Source organism: Spinacia oleracea, chromosome 1, assembly GCF_020520425.1.
Source record: "Spinacia oleracea cultivar Varoflay chromosome 1, BTI_SOV_V1, whole genome shotgun sequence".
NCBI classification, from domain to species: domain Eukaryota; kingdom Viridiplantae; phylum Streptophyta; class Magnoliopsida; order Caryophyllales; family Amaranthaceae; genus Spinacia; species Spinacia oleracea.
This window is the reverse complement of record NC_079487.1, coordinates 133,033,449-133,051,382: the sequence shown is the minus strand read 5'-3', so window position 1 is coordinate 133,051,382 and position 17,934 is coordinate 133,033,449. Positions and strand designations below refer to the sequence as shown.

Below are 17,934 nucleotides of genomic sequence, written 5' to 3'. Positions count from 1 at the left end.
ACTTCATTACGTGATTCAGACATGGTAAATTTTTTTACCTAAATACTGATATACAAAGTATAACGTTTTACAATAATATTGATGTATACACGAGACTACGAGAGTATGTGACCCATAAAATATTTGTACACATGAGCCTAAACACTATTGAATTATTGAATTTAAATTGGGCTTTTCAATTCAAAGAAGAAGAAAAAACAGAAAATAAAACTAAAACCGAAATCAAAATAAAACAGCTCCACTTTTTATTTAGCGATATTTTGCTCGGGTTGTTGGTTAAATTGACCTCAAATTTATCACGACGATGTGGGCATGCAATACCTGGCAATTTTACTCACTCTGCCTACATTAAATTGGAAAATTACACAACACGAGTGACAATTTTACTCACTCTCCCTCCATTAAAATGGAAAGATTGCACGAAGTACAAGTACAATATAATGTTGGCCACGATATGAAATAAATGTATTTTAGATTATTAGAGTATGTTACAAATATGCGATTCTCATTTTCATTTTCATAATATTCTTACCATATATATGTTGTTTGTTTTGACACTATTCAAATATGCATCGTGAATCAGATAAGGTAATAAGCCGCGGAGTATTTGTTTTCCTCCCGGAATTAAGTGTTCTTTTCTTTTGACGGGCGGATTGAGTGTTCTTAAATGGGTTTTTATGATATGATTTGATTTACCGGTTTGACTAAACTTTGATAATAATTGCATGTGCATGTCAGTATAAGGAAAAAAAACATTATTAATTAAGTTGGGAATTGTTAGAATCTTTATCATGTGTATTTTTCAATTATCAATTTTTTTTTTAATAATTTCTACTACAAATACGGAATTAATGATACATGACATTAAGGAAACAAAAATCACGAGATCACTTCGAACGTTCTGGGACGATATAATATGGTTTAATTAAAAAAAAAAAAAAAAGTAACAAGTTTTTGAAATATAAGACGAATATAATAGAAGAAATCCTAAAGCTGCATTTTACCTAAATACAAATACGAGTTAAAAGTTCCATGCAAAATCAAATTAAGTTTCAACGTAGATGATGGTTAACTTCATCTACGTATATGTTAAAGTTTGATGTCATACTATATTACATTATTACTATATAGCATATTAGAAGATTGCACTATAAAACTCCATATGATCGGGAACTAACATCAAAATTCAATGTTTGTTTGAGTTCTCCAATTGATCAATCTCATGTTTTATGTTGGTTAAACTCGAAATACTTCCCAAAAAACTGTTTCATTATCTCATGTAGTGGTTTTTTTTAACATGTGCAAAAGGTTGTCTAGTTAACCATGAAAATAACTTATTTGGTGATTACCAACAACAGTTGTACATTTTTGGTTTCCGCAAATTTCCACTTCCCATTACTTTTTTGTGTTAACTAAACGAGCACTAAATTAATTAAAGATGCATGAACGAGATGAATTAAAATACCCATAACTAACTATGCTTTGATTAATTCTAATTATTTTGACAATATATATATACCTATGTGCATGGACTATTTATTTGCTAATTAAGCAATCAACAATAATATTTGTTTGGGCTCCTAATTGAATACCAATTGGGCCACTAAGTCCAAAGCCCAATGGCTCAACACAACAACATCAAACCCACTGTCCACTCAACATGGCTATCCAACCACCAACAAGGCCCACGACTCAACAGTAATAAATGACCTATGGGCACATTTATTACACAAACACTATAAATAGGCCACCAAGGCTCACACCTCAAGGTACGTCCAATTTATCGCCTTAAGACTACTCTCTAGAGAACTTCTCTCTAGAATCCGAGCATCGTTCTTACTTATGCATCGGAGGGCTTTCCTCGGAAACACCCCCGAGGTTAGTAACTTTGCCTTTGTGCAGGTGAATTCGGACACAACTCATTCAAGCTAGCAAGATCTTCAACACACTCGAAAGGGTCTTCATTCGAAGCCCATTGTTTCCACCGTTTCAACACCGGAACAATATTCACATGAGATAATCAACTCTACTAATCTAGGGTTAGAGGGGGCGAATTCAGAAAAATATTTTCGTCATACAATCGATTTTAATTTGCCTATGTTTTATAAGTACATGCACATAGGTAAAAGAAAAAGAAAGATAAGTGTACAATCGATTGTAAATAGAAAATTACGGAAAGGAGAGGATATGCAAATCGAATACAATTAAGAAAAAGAAAGGAAAGTTAGAGCTTGTGGCCGACACGATTCCTATTGTAAGCCCAACCTAGCACAGTTGTAATCACCAAACATAAAATTGATTATCTAATTCGCAATTAACTCCATTTTCTTAATCTGGAAATTTCTGGTCAAAGCATCTTTGACACTTACCATATTTTGACTTCCGTAAAATAGAGGATTTCTTTCTACAGATGGATTCCATACATATGCCAAATTAAGAGAAGTGCATAGTTTAATGATTATCTCATAACAAATAGTTTGTTTTTAAAATTAAGATTATTTAATTGGGGTATTATCTGTCACATACTCACATTATATACTCTCTAAAGTTTAAAGAACCGGACATAACTTGCTCCTTTCTTACTTAGTTTTTGGAGGTCACTTCTAAAATTTAAGTTCAAACAATGTTATATACTAACTCCATTTCAATAAGTTCTTTACACTTATTATTTGCACAGATTTTGGTATAATATTTGACCATTAATATATTCACTACCGTAAAGCAAAAAAAAAAAATTGATATTTATAAAATACATTTCGAGACGAGATATTTTGTTAGATTTTTCATTTCGAGACGAGGCGATACATAGAAAAAGTTAAGAGATATTTTCATTAAGTTCTTCAGGGGGCGTTTGGTAGGCACGGGGTAATGGGAATGGAATCAACAAAGGGAAAGAAAGAGAATGTGAATAATTCCCTTTGATTTTAAATGTTGTTTGGTTATTATTTTCAATATCTCTTCTTTCTCTCACCCTTATACCTCTGCCAGACTGCCACAACCAACATCAAGGGCAGTTTGTACATTTAGACCACTGGCGAACAGGAGGCAGGCGACGATCAAAGCCGCCGCGAACAGGATGCAAATGACGTTAAAAGCCGTAAATGACCCAATTAACTCGGCGGCGAACTGCACAGATCCTGGTGGCAGGAAAGAGAACAGATTTCGGCGGAGGAGGGGGAGTGGCAGTGAGGCAGAGGTTTAGGGTTGAAGATCTAGGGTTAGAGGTGGTGGTCTGGCAGCGAACGACATAGATGGTGGTGGTCTGGCGGCGGACGGAAGAGACGGTGATGGTCTGGTGGCGGACGGAAGACGGTGGTGGTCTGGTGATTGTTGGTTGTGGGTTGAAGATGTAGGCTTAGAGGTGGGAGAGAGGGGGTGGGAAGTGAAGTGGGGAAAGGGAATGGGAAAATCTAGGGGGGGTGGGGAATGAGTGTAGAGGGTTTTAGGGTTAACTCATACTTGAAAAAGGTTAAAGGTAATGGTACAAGAGACCTACCAAACAATAACAAAGGGAATGGAATCAGCCCATTCCCTTTCCCTTTGATTACTACCTCAAACTAAACGCCCCCCAGTAAGTCGTATTACCACCCTTATTTGTTTATTGCATTACCCTCAATCTAAGTATGCCTTTAGGTGTGTCAACGGGTGTCTATTAGATGTTCATGTTCAAAGAGGATTCTTATGTATTAGTCACTTTACAATCTCGAGGATTTACGTACTACTCCTGTTACAAAATGCATTGATTGTGATGAAAATTCATTTAAAATTGTAAATGGTCCAAACTACCTATTAAGAATATTCTCACATGTGAGTTAAGATTAATTATGTCACATTGAGAAAGGAGAGAGACAATTCCACTTGGCCCAGTGAAATTATCACTATTGCATCCTTATTTTTAGAAATCCCATGCCTATTTTCATAGCTAAGGATGTATTATAAGTGTATCCTCCATAGTTTACAATCATTCATGGTTGGACTCGACTTGAATCCGGATTGATCATCATTTAGTAGGCTCTGATTATCGGGTGATCCTCGGTAAAAATTAGACATTGTATTCAGTAAGTTGTAGTCAACTAAAGAACATTCACCTGCAACAATAATTGAGAGGAGACTGGAAACCTATCTCCCAGACATCGCCACGAATCCGGATTAGCTCCTAGGGTGAATCGGGTACTTAATTCATAGCCTAGTACTAGTGTACTACGTAACAAACAACCAACTGGTTTGCATCAAAAAAAACAAACAAACAACCAACTCAAACTTTAGAGGCCCAAAAGGGCCCATTAGTAATTGGAAACATCCAAACTTGCCATATGATTGGGCTCCGAATAGGTATCCAGACAGGGCCCGATTTCAATAACGAACATACTGGCTAGTGGCTTCTGCCTACTGGTACCGTTTCTCCAAAGAAACTGTGAGATTAATTCTTCAATTTCAAATTATTATTTTAAGGTCAAAGTCATGAATTTCGACCATGTATTTTTAACTCACATAAAAAAGATACTACTCCGTATTTCGTACTCCATCCGAATCTAAATATTTTTCTCATTTCCTTTTAAGGTGTCTCAAAATGATCTTCCTATTTATTTCTTTCCTTTTTAATCTCTTCCTTGTAATTTTAACTTTGTAATTCTATTGGTTTATCAATAAAAACCTTGTAATCTCATTGGTTGGTTTAAGTTTGGATGGATTAATGAGTTGACATTTTTATTCCTTAAATTCTATTGGCTCAACTATTTTGTTTTTTTGTGAAAATAGAATAAAAAAAACAACAATTCCCCATAAAACTACATTAATAATAGTAATCTTACAATGTTTCTTTTTCCTTAATAACCGCGTAAAGTGATAAACGGGAAAAACATTTAGATTCGGAGGAAGTATAATAGTTGCATGATATCTTGCTATTTTCATTCGTTATCCTCCCTCCTTTCCTTTTTGTATGCACTAATTTTCATATTGATATGTTGAATGTCCTTAAATACACTTACATATGTTTCAAATCATATACGAAGTATGATCATATACGAATGATGAAATGATACAACCTATCTACTTGACCTCCTTATAAATTATGTAGACCTAATCAAGAGACAAGTTGAGTAGGTTTTGGATCGGGCCATGACCAAAAAAATATGCCTTTTATGGGGTATGGGCCAAACTATGTGATGCTTATTTCTACCAAAGATCTGCTAATTCGGGTAAAAAATATAGAGCTTTTCGTGTCATGTTTGACCGGGCCAATTTTCAATTTTGAGTTTCCAAGAACCCACCCAACAATTTCCTCTACTTACTAAAAGAATCTCCAACTCCTAATTTTAGCATCATTTTTTTTTTCTATTATACCCCTTAGTTTGTTTATTATTTTTTGTATTTCCATAACGGCATAACCTTACAACTCATCGATAAATTTCCTTTTTCTTTTTTTTAATATAAACACTTGTATTTTTTATATTTTCTCTATTACTTATTTTTATCTTTTCCCTATTACTTACAAAAGTCGAACACTCACCCCTCGTTTGCGTTTTTTTTCTCCAATTTTTCTCCTCATCAATGTAATGACATACTTAGCTTTGTTTGGATGCCTATTGGACAAATCCATATTGCATTTGACGTACTAAGGTTCTCTATGACACTCATTTTCCCAAAAAACTTATAATAAGTATATGGCCAAATCCATATTACTATTACTTTTAACCATATAAAAAAAAAATAGTTATGAATTTATGATGTAAGAGTATGATTATCAAGACTTCAAGAATCAAGAGTGTATGATCAATTTATCTTATTTCCATACGTCAAAAACATTTTCAGATTAATAATTCTTTGCATTATTTTTGCTTGTTTGGCGAAGAATTACATCATACACAAATATATACGCATAATTTTAAATATTTAAATGAATATAATTATTGAATACTCTATATAGTTATGTGGTATTTAAATAAGGAGTGGATTCATCGTGTACAAAATGTCAAAACTAATGGAGTTACCGGTTAATAAAATTAAAATGAATAGGCCTATTTCGGGTTCACTCGGAGCTTTAGCATTGAACAACACAATGTAGAATGTAGTTCAAGCTTTCGAGAAGTTTTACAACTTTATCATACGTAAACATCATATACGGATCGAGTACTCAATCGTCAAGTTTTGATTAATCTCATAAATAGTTCATTTGAAGGATATTCGTTTTCTTTTAATTAGTTTCTTTATGATCAGCAGAAGGATCACCCCGAACTTACTCATCAAATTAAAGCACCGATATCCTTCTTACATGAAAACCAGAGTCGTTTGTTGAGTATCACACTATTTTGATTTTTATACTATTAACACTATGACTTTAACCATTTTTGTGATTCATACGTAAGAAAATTGTTGTCATACGGGACCATGTAATCCTGTTAGATTCGTACTGATTGTTTATAATTTTACTTATACATAGATATTAAGAATCAAAGTGTATTGGAGGAGTAAAAATCAACCATTGTGCCACATTTAAGGAACGGAGGAATTAAGTACAAATTACCATTTCTACCCTTATATCACATCCCCTCCTCAGTCCCTCACTCAGTTAACTCCACCCAGACCACAACCATAACGACCAGACCCACCCTACCCCCACTTAAATTTCCCGGCCACCACCACTACCACAGCCACTCACCCGAAGCCCTAAATTAGGAAATTGAATATGATTATACTTTATTAACCTAAATTAGGTTTTCAATTAGTAACGATTAACTGTTTGTTGTTGCTATTTCCAGGGAATTTCAATTAATTTGGTTTGTTGCTGATAGAAATGGCTACTTTTTCTGGGTTGTCGTCAAATTCTTCAGGTACCAACCTCATTTACTCTACAAATCACTGAATTTTCTGAATATTGTGAATAGTTGTATGGAAGACATTGAAAAATTTCTCACTGCGCTTTTTATTTAATGTAGTTTTGGGTTATAATAATGGCAACCCAATGCTTTCATTTCGATATCGAATGTCGATTGAAGCCAACACTAGAGGCTTGGTTACTTGTAAATTTGTACCAAAATGGGTAAAATATTTGTCTAATTGTTCTATTGATTATGATTTCTCTAAGCATATTAGTGTTTTGTATTGATTTTTTAAATTGCCTATTTTTATATATTGCTAGGATTTAAGGTCAGAGATCCATTATTCTCACAAGAAGCAGGTTCAACCTCGGTTTTCGATGTCTCGGGGAGGAAATTATGGTTTAAAGTTTGATGATGAGTGTGCTGAGGACCCATTTTGGCTACGTTTCTCTAAGGAAACAATCAGGTATTAAGATTAGAAGCAATTGTGTGGATTCTGGTTTCACATTGGGGTACTAGTAGCCTGTAATTGTACTGAGTTGTTTGTTGTGCCATATTCTTTTCAGGGGTTTGAAATCATTGGTTAGGTTCCTTGTTCAACAACCTGGGCAGCTGAAGTACATAGAATGGCCGAGTTTTAACGACACGGTACAATCCTTGCCTAAATAATGGATACATCTTTGTTTATTGCATTTTATTTGCTTCTGTAGAATAGTTTAGGCCTTGTTCAGTTTGAACAGATACTTGTCTGAATTGTGGTAGTATGATTGCCTATGTTATTTAACTTTAAACAGAAATCGTCGAATAAGAATATGTCAATCATCAGGTCATTGTGCGAACAAGATGCATACTACTTCTGTTTTAACATAGTCTAGTCTCTTAGTACTCGTAAATGAAAGTCCATAGATGAATTGATGGAGTTTCTAGGACATCGTATCTCTTGAAACCTTTGGCAAAGTTTCTATGTAATTTTGCTATATATGGAGCATACTACAATTAGATGCTGCAGTTGAATGATTAGACCTTGCTGGGGTTGAACTTGTTGTAAAATTTGTTTGAATGTGTTCTTGAAATATATTGACAAAAGACTTAGAATGCAAACTTGGGAGCTCTAATAACTTGGTTTTTTTTTTGGGTGCAAACCTACAAAGTTTTGCTATTTATCTCATTGGCGCTTTTAGTGTAATTTCCCATGGAAACTATCCTGGTAGACTGGTAGTTTGTTTGAGATCTACAGGACATCATCTCATCATATTGCCTTAGACTCGTGAGTCTAAGAACAGCACTGTAAGTGCCTTATTGATTATATTTCATTTCTTTCTTCCAAACCAAGCCCTTATCGAAGAGCATGATTTCAATTTAATTGTAACAACTTGATGTGTCTGGAACATGTCGATTAGGTATAGTAACAACGTTGATTTGGTTACAGAGATGCATAATATTTATACGGAGTACATAACAGTCTTGTGTATTTTCTTTTTTCTCCCCTCTTCTCTCCCAATAATGGCGCTGGGCCTGGACATGCTTGCAATATTATTTGGGTTATTTTCTATGATGTTTTAAATCCTTTCTGTTGTTAGAAAGCATTATTGTATGACTCTGACTGAACAAAGGGACCCTAGATTGCCTATCAAAAAACCTGTATGTTTAATGCTAAGTGTAAGGGTAGTTTGGGTATTATATTAAAGGTGAGGGCATTTGGTGAATTTTGTGAAAATTGAGGGGCATTTCATGACAAATCCGTATTTTTTTAATAGTTTGTAAAATGACATCCATTTTGCTATACTTTGAACATGTTTAAATTTTAGTAATCATTTACTTGATGAAAGAGTGGAAAATGGGTGAGGAATTGATGAGTGTTTTTTTGGGGTGAGGGAACCAGGAGAATGCAAATCACTACTCTGTTTAGCTTTTTGGTGAACGCCTCAAGTTATTTGATGAAATTAGTCTGACCAAGATAATAAGGAGAAAAAAATTTAGAAATAAAAGAGATCAAATATGTACGAGTTTTCCACAAGGGCAATACAAATTAGTGAAATTACAAATGGGGAAATATGATAGCTCTGCTAATGGGGCTAGGTTATGACTTTTGAGTGGGGGGTTTGGAGAGAGGATATACTAAAATCATGTAAATGAATTAGAATTACTTCCATCGACTCAGATATCATACAGGATATACTGTTCTGTTTATTTAATCGGTCTTCACTTACTGGTTACATAAAGCAGTTCTAGATCAGAAGATAGTGACCTCGAGTGTTTGGTTTAGAGATCTGTGGAACTTTACTGTGTACTGTCAATTAGTTGTAGCTCAGACGCCTAAGGATTCAAGAAGATTAAGTTGAGTCGGCTGTAGGTGGTGAAGAGCAGGTTGGTTTTGAGTCAGCTGGTGGTGGAGCACCTAGCTGAAAATAGCATGGTTTAAAAGTCAAATTGATTTGATGCTCCTGGTTCACTTGAATAGTTAAATCTGCCGAAGAAGTTGGGGTTTTGATTGATTTAAAACTTGGGCAGATTGAAGCTTAATACTAAAATCTGTGAAGTATTCACCTTAGTAACAACTAACAAGGCAGTTGATTTCTTTGCTTGCAGCTGATGGCTAATTCTGTTTAAGAAAACAGGTTTGTTTGATTGATTTATTGCATAGGCTGCCTTAGATGAAACTAATCTAGCCTTTGCTAAGGTCCAATTGGGTAACTTTGCCAGAGATTACACAAAGTAGTTTTGACAACAGGGTTAGGGGAGTAGAGGCAGAAGAAAGAATGTTTAGCACATTAATGCTGTGTGCCATAGAAAGCAGTAAAGTGGTGCATATAAAAAGTCCGAAACCTAACCTAGCCTGACATAACCTTTGGTGCCTGATGTATTGATTAAGAATTAAGATGCTTGATTGCTTGTTTGTGTCAAAAGCATGCGTTTTGTGAGGGGGAATCTAATAGTTTTCTCCTTTTGTTTTTGGTTGCAGCTGCGAACTGCCACCCTCACCCTTGTACTTGTAGCCGGGCTTATTGTTGCTTTGTCTTCAATTGATGCTGGACTTTCTTATGTGTTGGCACTACTTCTGCGAAAACCTGCATGACACAACCTGTTTTGGTCTCGGCTCTAGCTTTTCTGACAGACAACACTGATTTTACCAGTAGCGTCGACAGAATTTCATCTTTGGAGGCTCAACTTGATAGATTTAAGATCAGTGTACATTGTAAACTAGTCAACTAGGACAAAGGGCTTTGGTAAAAGTATGCTGTAAGTTTGATCTTGTCTATAACATAGTACTTTGTATTTCCTTACCATTAAAGTATGTTGATCATATAATTGTTTTACCATTAAATGGCAAGTAACTAAACATTTTCCGTTATAAGTTGCTCTGTTGGTAACCAACACAAGTTGGTTGAGTTGATGGGGAACTCACCTTGTGATTTGGAGGTTTATAGGGTCCAGCCGAGCTTCCTCTGGCCATGAACAACTCCTTGCACCTTCAAAACTTCTATTAGATTGATTAGAAATTACCCGACTTTCAAAATCATAAGACCGTGAACTAAAAAATGACAGTAATATACTAATATCGAACAAACCCTTAATTCTCAAGAATCTCAACCTCAACAACTGCAAATCTTTAAGGTATTTCTTATAAGTTGTTGAAAATTCTTATATGCACCTTAATGCACCCAAGGTATTCCCCGTGAATAAACCGACCCAACCTATACCGGAATCGTACCCGAAACTGGATGTATCAAAAATCATGACTAGACCCGACCCGACCCGACGTAAATCTAATGTAGTCGAAATTGGTTAGTTTTTGTACCCAAATTCATTGGGGGAGAGTCAATGGAATAGTAAAACCAACCAAAACAAGAGTCACCAAATAAATAATTTGGCTTATGATGGACCACGGCCCGTGTTGGCGGCCCAGTGTTTTACCAAGATCAATTGGTTCCGGATCAGCCTCAAAAATCATGCGAATCAACTGCCATCTCAGACGTATACCTTGCGGTAATTTCTCTTTTTTCGTTAATTCAATGAAGTTGAATGATCAGTTTGTGATGCTCAGTTATCGAAAGATAAAAATTTGGATGATTTTGTTTATTCATGTTTATGGGTTATCTGTTTCTAAGTATTGTGAGAAATTTGTTTTTGGAATTTAGAAATGCAATTTGTGACTTTAGACGAAACTACGAATACAAATTTACCCTTGTGTTGAACTATCAAAGTGCAAATTATGTGTTTGTGAGATGATTTCACATTTTGTTTGTTAAATTCAAGGTTTGTGTGCTTCCAATTTCTGTTTTGGGAAACCTAGTTCTTTTGATAATTGGTTCTGAAAAGAGATTAATATGTGTAGTTATTATGCATAATGCTCATTTTGTTTGACCGGATGCCGTTCAAAGATACTCCCTTCGTCCCGGAATACTTGCAACGCTTTTCTTATAAAACCGTTCCGGATTACTTGTACCGTTTCTATAAATGGTACTCCGTATACTTTATTAATATTATACTTACCCATAGACCCACCTATATATCTAGAGTTAAGCTAAAGTTTGGGGTCCAACCTTTTGGGTTTTTCACCATTCAGGACCTATACTTTTTTTTTCACCTTTTGGGACCTCATTCACATTTTCCAGCCATTTAACCCACCTTTAACTCACCGGTGGTTAATATCAATTAAGATCCTTTATTTTATTTTATTTTTTTAAAAATACAGCATTTTACAACCAAACTGGTATTACCGCGAGAGCCCAAGATAAGATGCGATGAATTCGGAGCGCGATCACAATTTTGCGATGTTGTAATTATAATTGCGATCAAAATATTTGATTGCTCAATTCAACTCCAGACATTAATTAGAGATTCATCTTGATCCAATGTTCGTTGTTGGTGCTTCACCCTGCTCTTCTTTTTGTCCCTACTCCGATCCAACGATCAACTAGGCTATCATCGTGTGCGAGCGCCACCTCAGTTTGGTGTCTACCGTCCGCATCAACATCTTATTGCAGTGTCGTATTGTTGCTACACAATATTCTCAAAAATGGAAAAATTCGCAAACCTAATAGACCTGTCCTCTCAAAAGACCAACCACAGCTTTAGTGTTCTATTTAAACAATAAGGGAACGGTTATTTGAAACGTATGGTATCTTTACATGAGTAATTCATTCAACCCTTTGAAATAAATATTAATTTTTTTTTTTTTTAAATATGTACCCATGTATATTAAATTAATACAATTTATTATTTGAACTAGTTAAATTGATTGATAAGTGTTTGCATGTTTTAGCATATAATTCCTATACATGTAGTCGTAAATTAAATAAAAAGTTACGGATTAATTAATAAGTTTACAAAAAGCGTAATCGTTAATTAAATAATTAATAGTCTTATTATTATTATTTAGTTTATTATGTACATCGTTATTAGGGAATGAGTACACCTACGGTGTATAAACCAAATTAATGGCGTTGTATTAAGTTTACCCATGATAGCAAACCAGGCAAAAATTTCTATCCGATGGAGAACACCGTAGGTAATGGAATGAATTAACAAATCGAAATTTATGAAGCCCCAAATTTTCCAAAGTTGTTTCTCCTCTCATCACTTTATGAGATTTTTAACATTAGGGTCTAACCTTTTTAACTTGAAGATAACTTTAAGGGTGCCATGTGAATTTTTAACTCAAGGGTCCAACCTTTTAACTCAAGGGACTAATCTTTTCTATGCCTTGGTTAAATTTGGCCGGAAAATGAATAGTAGGTCTCAAACGGTGAAAAAAAAAAGTATAGGTCCCAAACGGTGAAAAGTTGTAAAGGTTAGTCCCCAACTTTGTACTTAACTCTATATATCTACTCCCTAAAAAATATATTAAAAAGTGAGTCATTTTCCACTATCTCCTCGTAAAGTTGACACATTTTCCACTATCAATATTAAAAAAAAACCGGCTATCAACTATTCCCTCCGTCCCAAAATTATAGTCCTGTTTTCCAAATCGAAAGAAAATGTACTTTATTCCTTTTAACATGTACTATTTTCTCTTCCCCATATACTTTATTCTTTTTTACATGTACGGAGTATTATATTCTACTTTTTTATCATCAATGAACTATATTTCAATTTCCCACACAGTTAATTCTATTTTTCTTAAAATTCGTGTTTTTAGTCAAACAGGACTATAATTTTGGGACGGAGGGAGTACCATCTAATTAAATAAGAAGTCAATTACATTGCATTAAACTGTGTAAACCGATTCGAGTATTCCGGGACAGAGAGAGTATTGTTTAGTTAAAAATAATTTACAAGTAAGTTAGAACATTTGAAAGTTAGACACGTACATCAGTACATTGTACAAGATGGAGAGTGGGAGATGACATCATCATAACCCACAATTGATTATTCAAGTACAACCATCATCAATTAATCATCGGCTAAACAAAAGGCTTATAGAGCTCCAAACCTCGGCTTAAAAGTTCTAAAACTTGTCCATTTAGGAGTGGTGCCACGTAAGAATGCTAGAAAATTAGAAGCTTGTGATTGGTCCGAGTAAACTGGCTAAGCTAGCTAGCTTGTTAGCCAAGCCGCACGCCGGCTAGCAAATAATAAGAGGGAACATAAGTTAGTGGTTCTACCGGTACGGCTTGGACCGTGGTACATACACCATATATAGCAAAAGACAACCCACTCAATCAATAAAAAGTAGCCACGAAAGTAAGAAAGCACCTCTTATTTTCAACTAATATGTTTAGTACAATGTCTGTTATACCCCTCTTGAATTTAGCACGAGTAAATAACAAAAATAGTCTCAAGTTACATAAAACAAAATACTCCGTAGTTCACAAACTACAATCTACTCCCTCCATTCCCTTTTGTTCTTCCCCTAAAGAATGTTGGGTGTGGTTTAAGAAAACTGAATCTTGGTTTGTATTGGGATATGAGTAATGATTGGGTGTAAGAATAATGATTGGGTGTAAGAAATTGAATAAAATAAAGAGAGAGAAAGTATTTAATTAATAGGGAGAAAAGTAGATATTTTATTAAAGTAATGAAAGAAATCAGAAAAAAAATTCAGTCACATGGGGTATGGGACCCATCAGCTGTTACATGGACCAATCAGATTTAATCATACAATGACTCACGTTTTTTTTGGCTGGAAATTAAGCCCAAACAATTGATTTCAGTTTTCCCTCCAAATTTTCCCCCCAAATAAAAAAACAGGGGATTTTTAATTTCCCTCCAAATTTTTGAGGGGTTGACATAGTGAATTCCCTTTATAAATAGGGTCACTTTCCCCCCACAAAAGACCAAAATCTGACTTTTACCAAGTTCAATAAATACAAGCAAAACACCAAAATTTCTTCCTCAATTCAGCATTAAATAGCAAAAAAACAGGGGACTTAATGGCTTCAGATCAAGAGGATGACGATTTCCTCGGATTTTCTGATGATGAAGGCGATGGCATTAACTCCGATTCTGACTCAGAGGTAGGTGATGATGCTGCTGACTTGGTACAAGCTTCTCAAAATACTGCTGCTGATTTTGGGGACATTGGGTTTATTGAAGATGTACCAAACAGCACTGAATATGTACAGCAAGTACCAGAAGTAGAAGGGGAAGGGCACCAGCAAACTACCAACTTTCAAGAGGTACCATTTCTTTTTGATTTGAACTTTCCACCACCATCAGAAAATGCATCACCAATTCATCATCAAACAGCAACACCCAGAACAGATCATCATAAGCCTAGGACTCCTAGAATAAATAATGAATTGAGGCTTGAAATTTTGGTGTACCTGCTGAATAGAAAAATTCCAGATTCAGAAACTCTTTTGTTTGGGACAATAAGGGATGCAGCCATAGAATTTGATTACAACAGAAAAACCATAGGGTCAATATGGGACAAAGCAAAAAAGCAGAAGGCAGCAATGAATTCATATGTGGTGGAAAGTAAGTATCACAAGTGTGGCAGGAAAAAGGTTCAAGTCACATATGACTCTATTGCACAAATAGCCATGGGGGACAGAACATGCATTGTAGATCTTGCAAGAATGCTCAATTTGGGACCAACAATAGTATGGAGGCTCATCAAGAGGAAAATTATTAAGCCACACTCAAGTCCCTTGCATCCAGGCATTTCAGATGCATGCAAAATGGCAAGGATGAGGTGGGTACTCAGACTAATAATGGATTACACTATACCACAGGAACCAACTTATTACAGCATGTATGACTTCATTCATATTGATGAGAAGTGGTTTTATTTGACTCAAAAAAACCAGAGAGTTTATCTTGCAAACAATGAACCCTATCCACATAGAAGTGCAAGTTCAAGAACCAAGATACCAAAATTCATGTTCATGGCAGCAGTAGCCAGACCAAGGTGGGGTGAAAATGGGAATTGTGAATTTGATGGTAAAATAGGCATATTTCCATTCACAAATGCAGTTGCAGCCAAGAGGACATCAAAAAACAGAGTAAAGGGGACCATTGAAACAAAGCCAGTGAAGTCTGTGAATCAAATTGAAACAAGGGCAATGATGATCAACATGCTAATTCCAGCAATCAAGGCAAAGTGGCCACCACATGAAGGGGAAAAGGTCATCTATATCATTCAAGATAATGCAAAGGCACATATATTGCAAAATGATCCTGAATGGCAACTACACTACAAACAAGATGGGTTCACTTTTGTGTTGACTCAACAGCCAGCAAACAGTCCAGATTGCAACATCTTGGACTTGGGATTTTTCAGGTCAATACAATCACTTATGCACAAGAAAATGCCTAAAACTGTGGAGGACTTAAGTGGAGCAGTGTATGATTCTTTTAATGAGTTGCATCCTAAGACATTGTCTAATGTGTGGATGACATTACAGTTTGTTTCTAATGAGATTCTAAAACACAAAGGCAACAATGATTACCAACTTCCACACAACAAGAAGAAGATTTTAGAAGATGAAGGCAGACTGCCAGAGCAAGTCAAGGCACCTATATGGGCAGTTAATGAATGCATGCAACTCTATGATGAATGGAAAGCAAACCAGTGAAGCAAGGTGAAAACAATTAGATAACTTTTTGTGTTTTGGGGACATGTTTTTAAATTGACAAGTAAAACCAATGTGTCACTTTTGTAAGCTTAAATGCAAGCATAACATGTAGGCAAAACATTTTGTAAGCATATCTTTTGGAAGCATCAATGAATGAATCTCATGTTTAAGTTTAGTAAAGTTTTTTTTCCATCATTCTTATTCACATCAATGTAGAGTAATCAAGGCAAGGCAATAAACATCAAATGAGTACATAACAAGAACAAGGCAGCATAGGCACAAGAGGTAAGGCAGCATTGGCAACACTATAAACAAGGCAGCATTGGGTTCTTAAGAACAAGGCAGCATTTGCAATATCACAACTCTAAACACATCGGCTTCAAAATGGAAATAAATAATAATATCACATCATTTTCAGATGGAAATTATTCCCATTTTGAAACCGATGTGTCAAAAGATGTAATTTTGACAAAAACAATCAATTCATCATTGATAACACATGGAATATGCCTCACATAAACAAAGATTCATAAATATCTCAGAATGTCCCCAAAAATCATTGAATCAAACCCTTTCCAATTAAACTTAGCTCCTGAAAAACATCATGGATGCTAATGGTGCATGAGTTTGATTGAAAAACAAAGGGTTTGACACTCATAAAATGAAGACTCATCACAGATCACAAGGCATAAGTACAAAAACTTTATCACATCACATCTCTAAACACATCGGCATCCAAATGGAAAGAATGCATATCACATCATTTTCAGATGGAAATTCTTCCCCATTGGATGCCGATGTGCCAAAAGATGTAATGGACAAAGAAACAAGAACAAAGCAGCAAAAACAAGGAAGCAATGAACAAGGCAACATCATTGACTCACAGTTAAGTTGTTTTACATCATTGACAGATTTGTTTCTAAATGATTAACAACCTCACCACCAATTCACCAAAGGGGATACTAGATCAATCAATGATGTGACATGATCTGTATTCCCTTTGGTGATTGGTGGTGAGGGACATGTTTAGAATCAAATATCTCAGGTTATCAACACATACATCACAGATCAGAAACACTAACATCATTGAATATCAGAAACACATTATACATGTTTTGCAATACATGAATTGCCTCTCCTGTCTAACCTGACATAAGATCTCAGAATGTCCCCAAGCATCATTGACACAAACCCTATCCCCTAACACTTAGCTCCGGAAGAGCATCAATGATGCTAATGGTGCACAAGTGTTATTGGAACATTGGGTTTGAGTCTCAGCAAATGAAAGACTCATCACAGATCAAGCATAACAATAACAATCAACAATGCATCAGATCACCATGAACTGATCAAAGCATAGGGTTTGAACCTCATCAAATGAAAGACTCATCACAGACCTCCACTGATTCATGGGACATGAAGCATTAAACAGATCATTAACATGTAGGGTTTCATTTCTCATACATATTGACACACATCATTGATCAAGTAGTTTCAATACTATCATATCTTTAACATTCTTCTGCCGAATGGAATGATTGATATTCACATTCCATTGTGTGAAATGACATTCACTCCGTTCGACAAAAGAAGTTAAAGGACAATTATCAAAACAAAGATCTCAGAATATCAACACTAACATCATTGAATATCAGAAACACATTATACATGTTTTGCAAGACATGAATTGCCTCTCCTGTCTAACCTTACATAAGATCTCAGAATGTCCCCAAGCATCATTGACACAAACCCTATCCCCTAACACTTAGCTCCGGAAGAGCATCAATGATGCTAATGGTGCACAATTGTTATTGGAACATTGGGTTTGAGTCTCAGCAAATGAAAGACTCATCACAGATCAAGCATAACAATAACAATCAACAATGCATCAGATCACCATGAACTGATAAAAACATAGGGTTTGAACCTCATCAAATGAAAGACTCATCACAGACCTCCACTGATTCATGGGACATGAAGCATTAAACAGATGATTAACATGTAGGGTTTCATTTCTCAGACATATTGACACACATCATTGATCAAGTAGTTTCAATACTATCATATCTTTAACATTCTTCTGCCGAACGGAA

At 35.3% G+C, this 17,934-nt stretch overlaps 1 protein-coding gene across 1 annotated transcript; it reads left to right on the top strand.

The window, feature by feature from the left end:
- The first annotated feature begins 6,551 nt into the window (after nt 1-6,551).
- Nucleotides 6,552-10,143, top strand: LOC110785540 (uncharacterized). The gene is made up of 5 exons (XM_021989991.2): nt 6,552-6,830; nt 6,936-7,039; nt 7,139-7,284; nt 7,385-7,466; nt 9,781-10,143. Exons 1-5 carry the CDS (start codon nt 6,794-6,796, stop codon nt 9,892-9,894), a joined length of 483 nt encoding a protein of 160 aa, XP_021845683.1. The 5' UTR covers nt 6,552-6,793; the 3' UTR covers nt 9,895-10,143.
- Nucleotides 10,144-17,934: the final 7,791 nt, after the last annotated feature.

Bases quoted from the DNA above. Each gene is read 5' to 3' on its own strand.
- LOC110785540 (XM_021989991.2), top strand. From the start codon at position 6,794: ATGGCTACTTTTTCTGGGTTGTCGTCAAATTCTTCAG. The intron at 7,040-7,138 runs GTAAAATATTTG...ATATATTGCTAG, and splicing joins GTAAATTTGTACCAAAATGG to GATTTAAGGTCAGAGATCCA. The intron at 7,467-9,780 runs GTACAATCCTTG...TTTTGGTTGCAG, and splicing joins GGCCGAGTTTTAACGACACG to CTGCGAACTGCCACCCTCAC.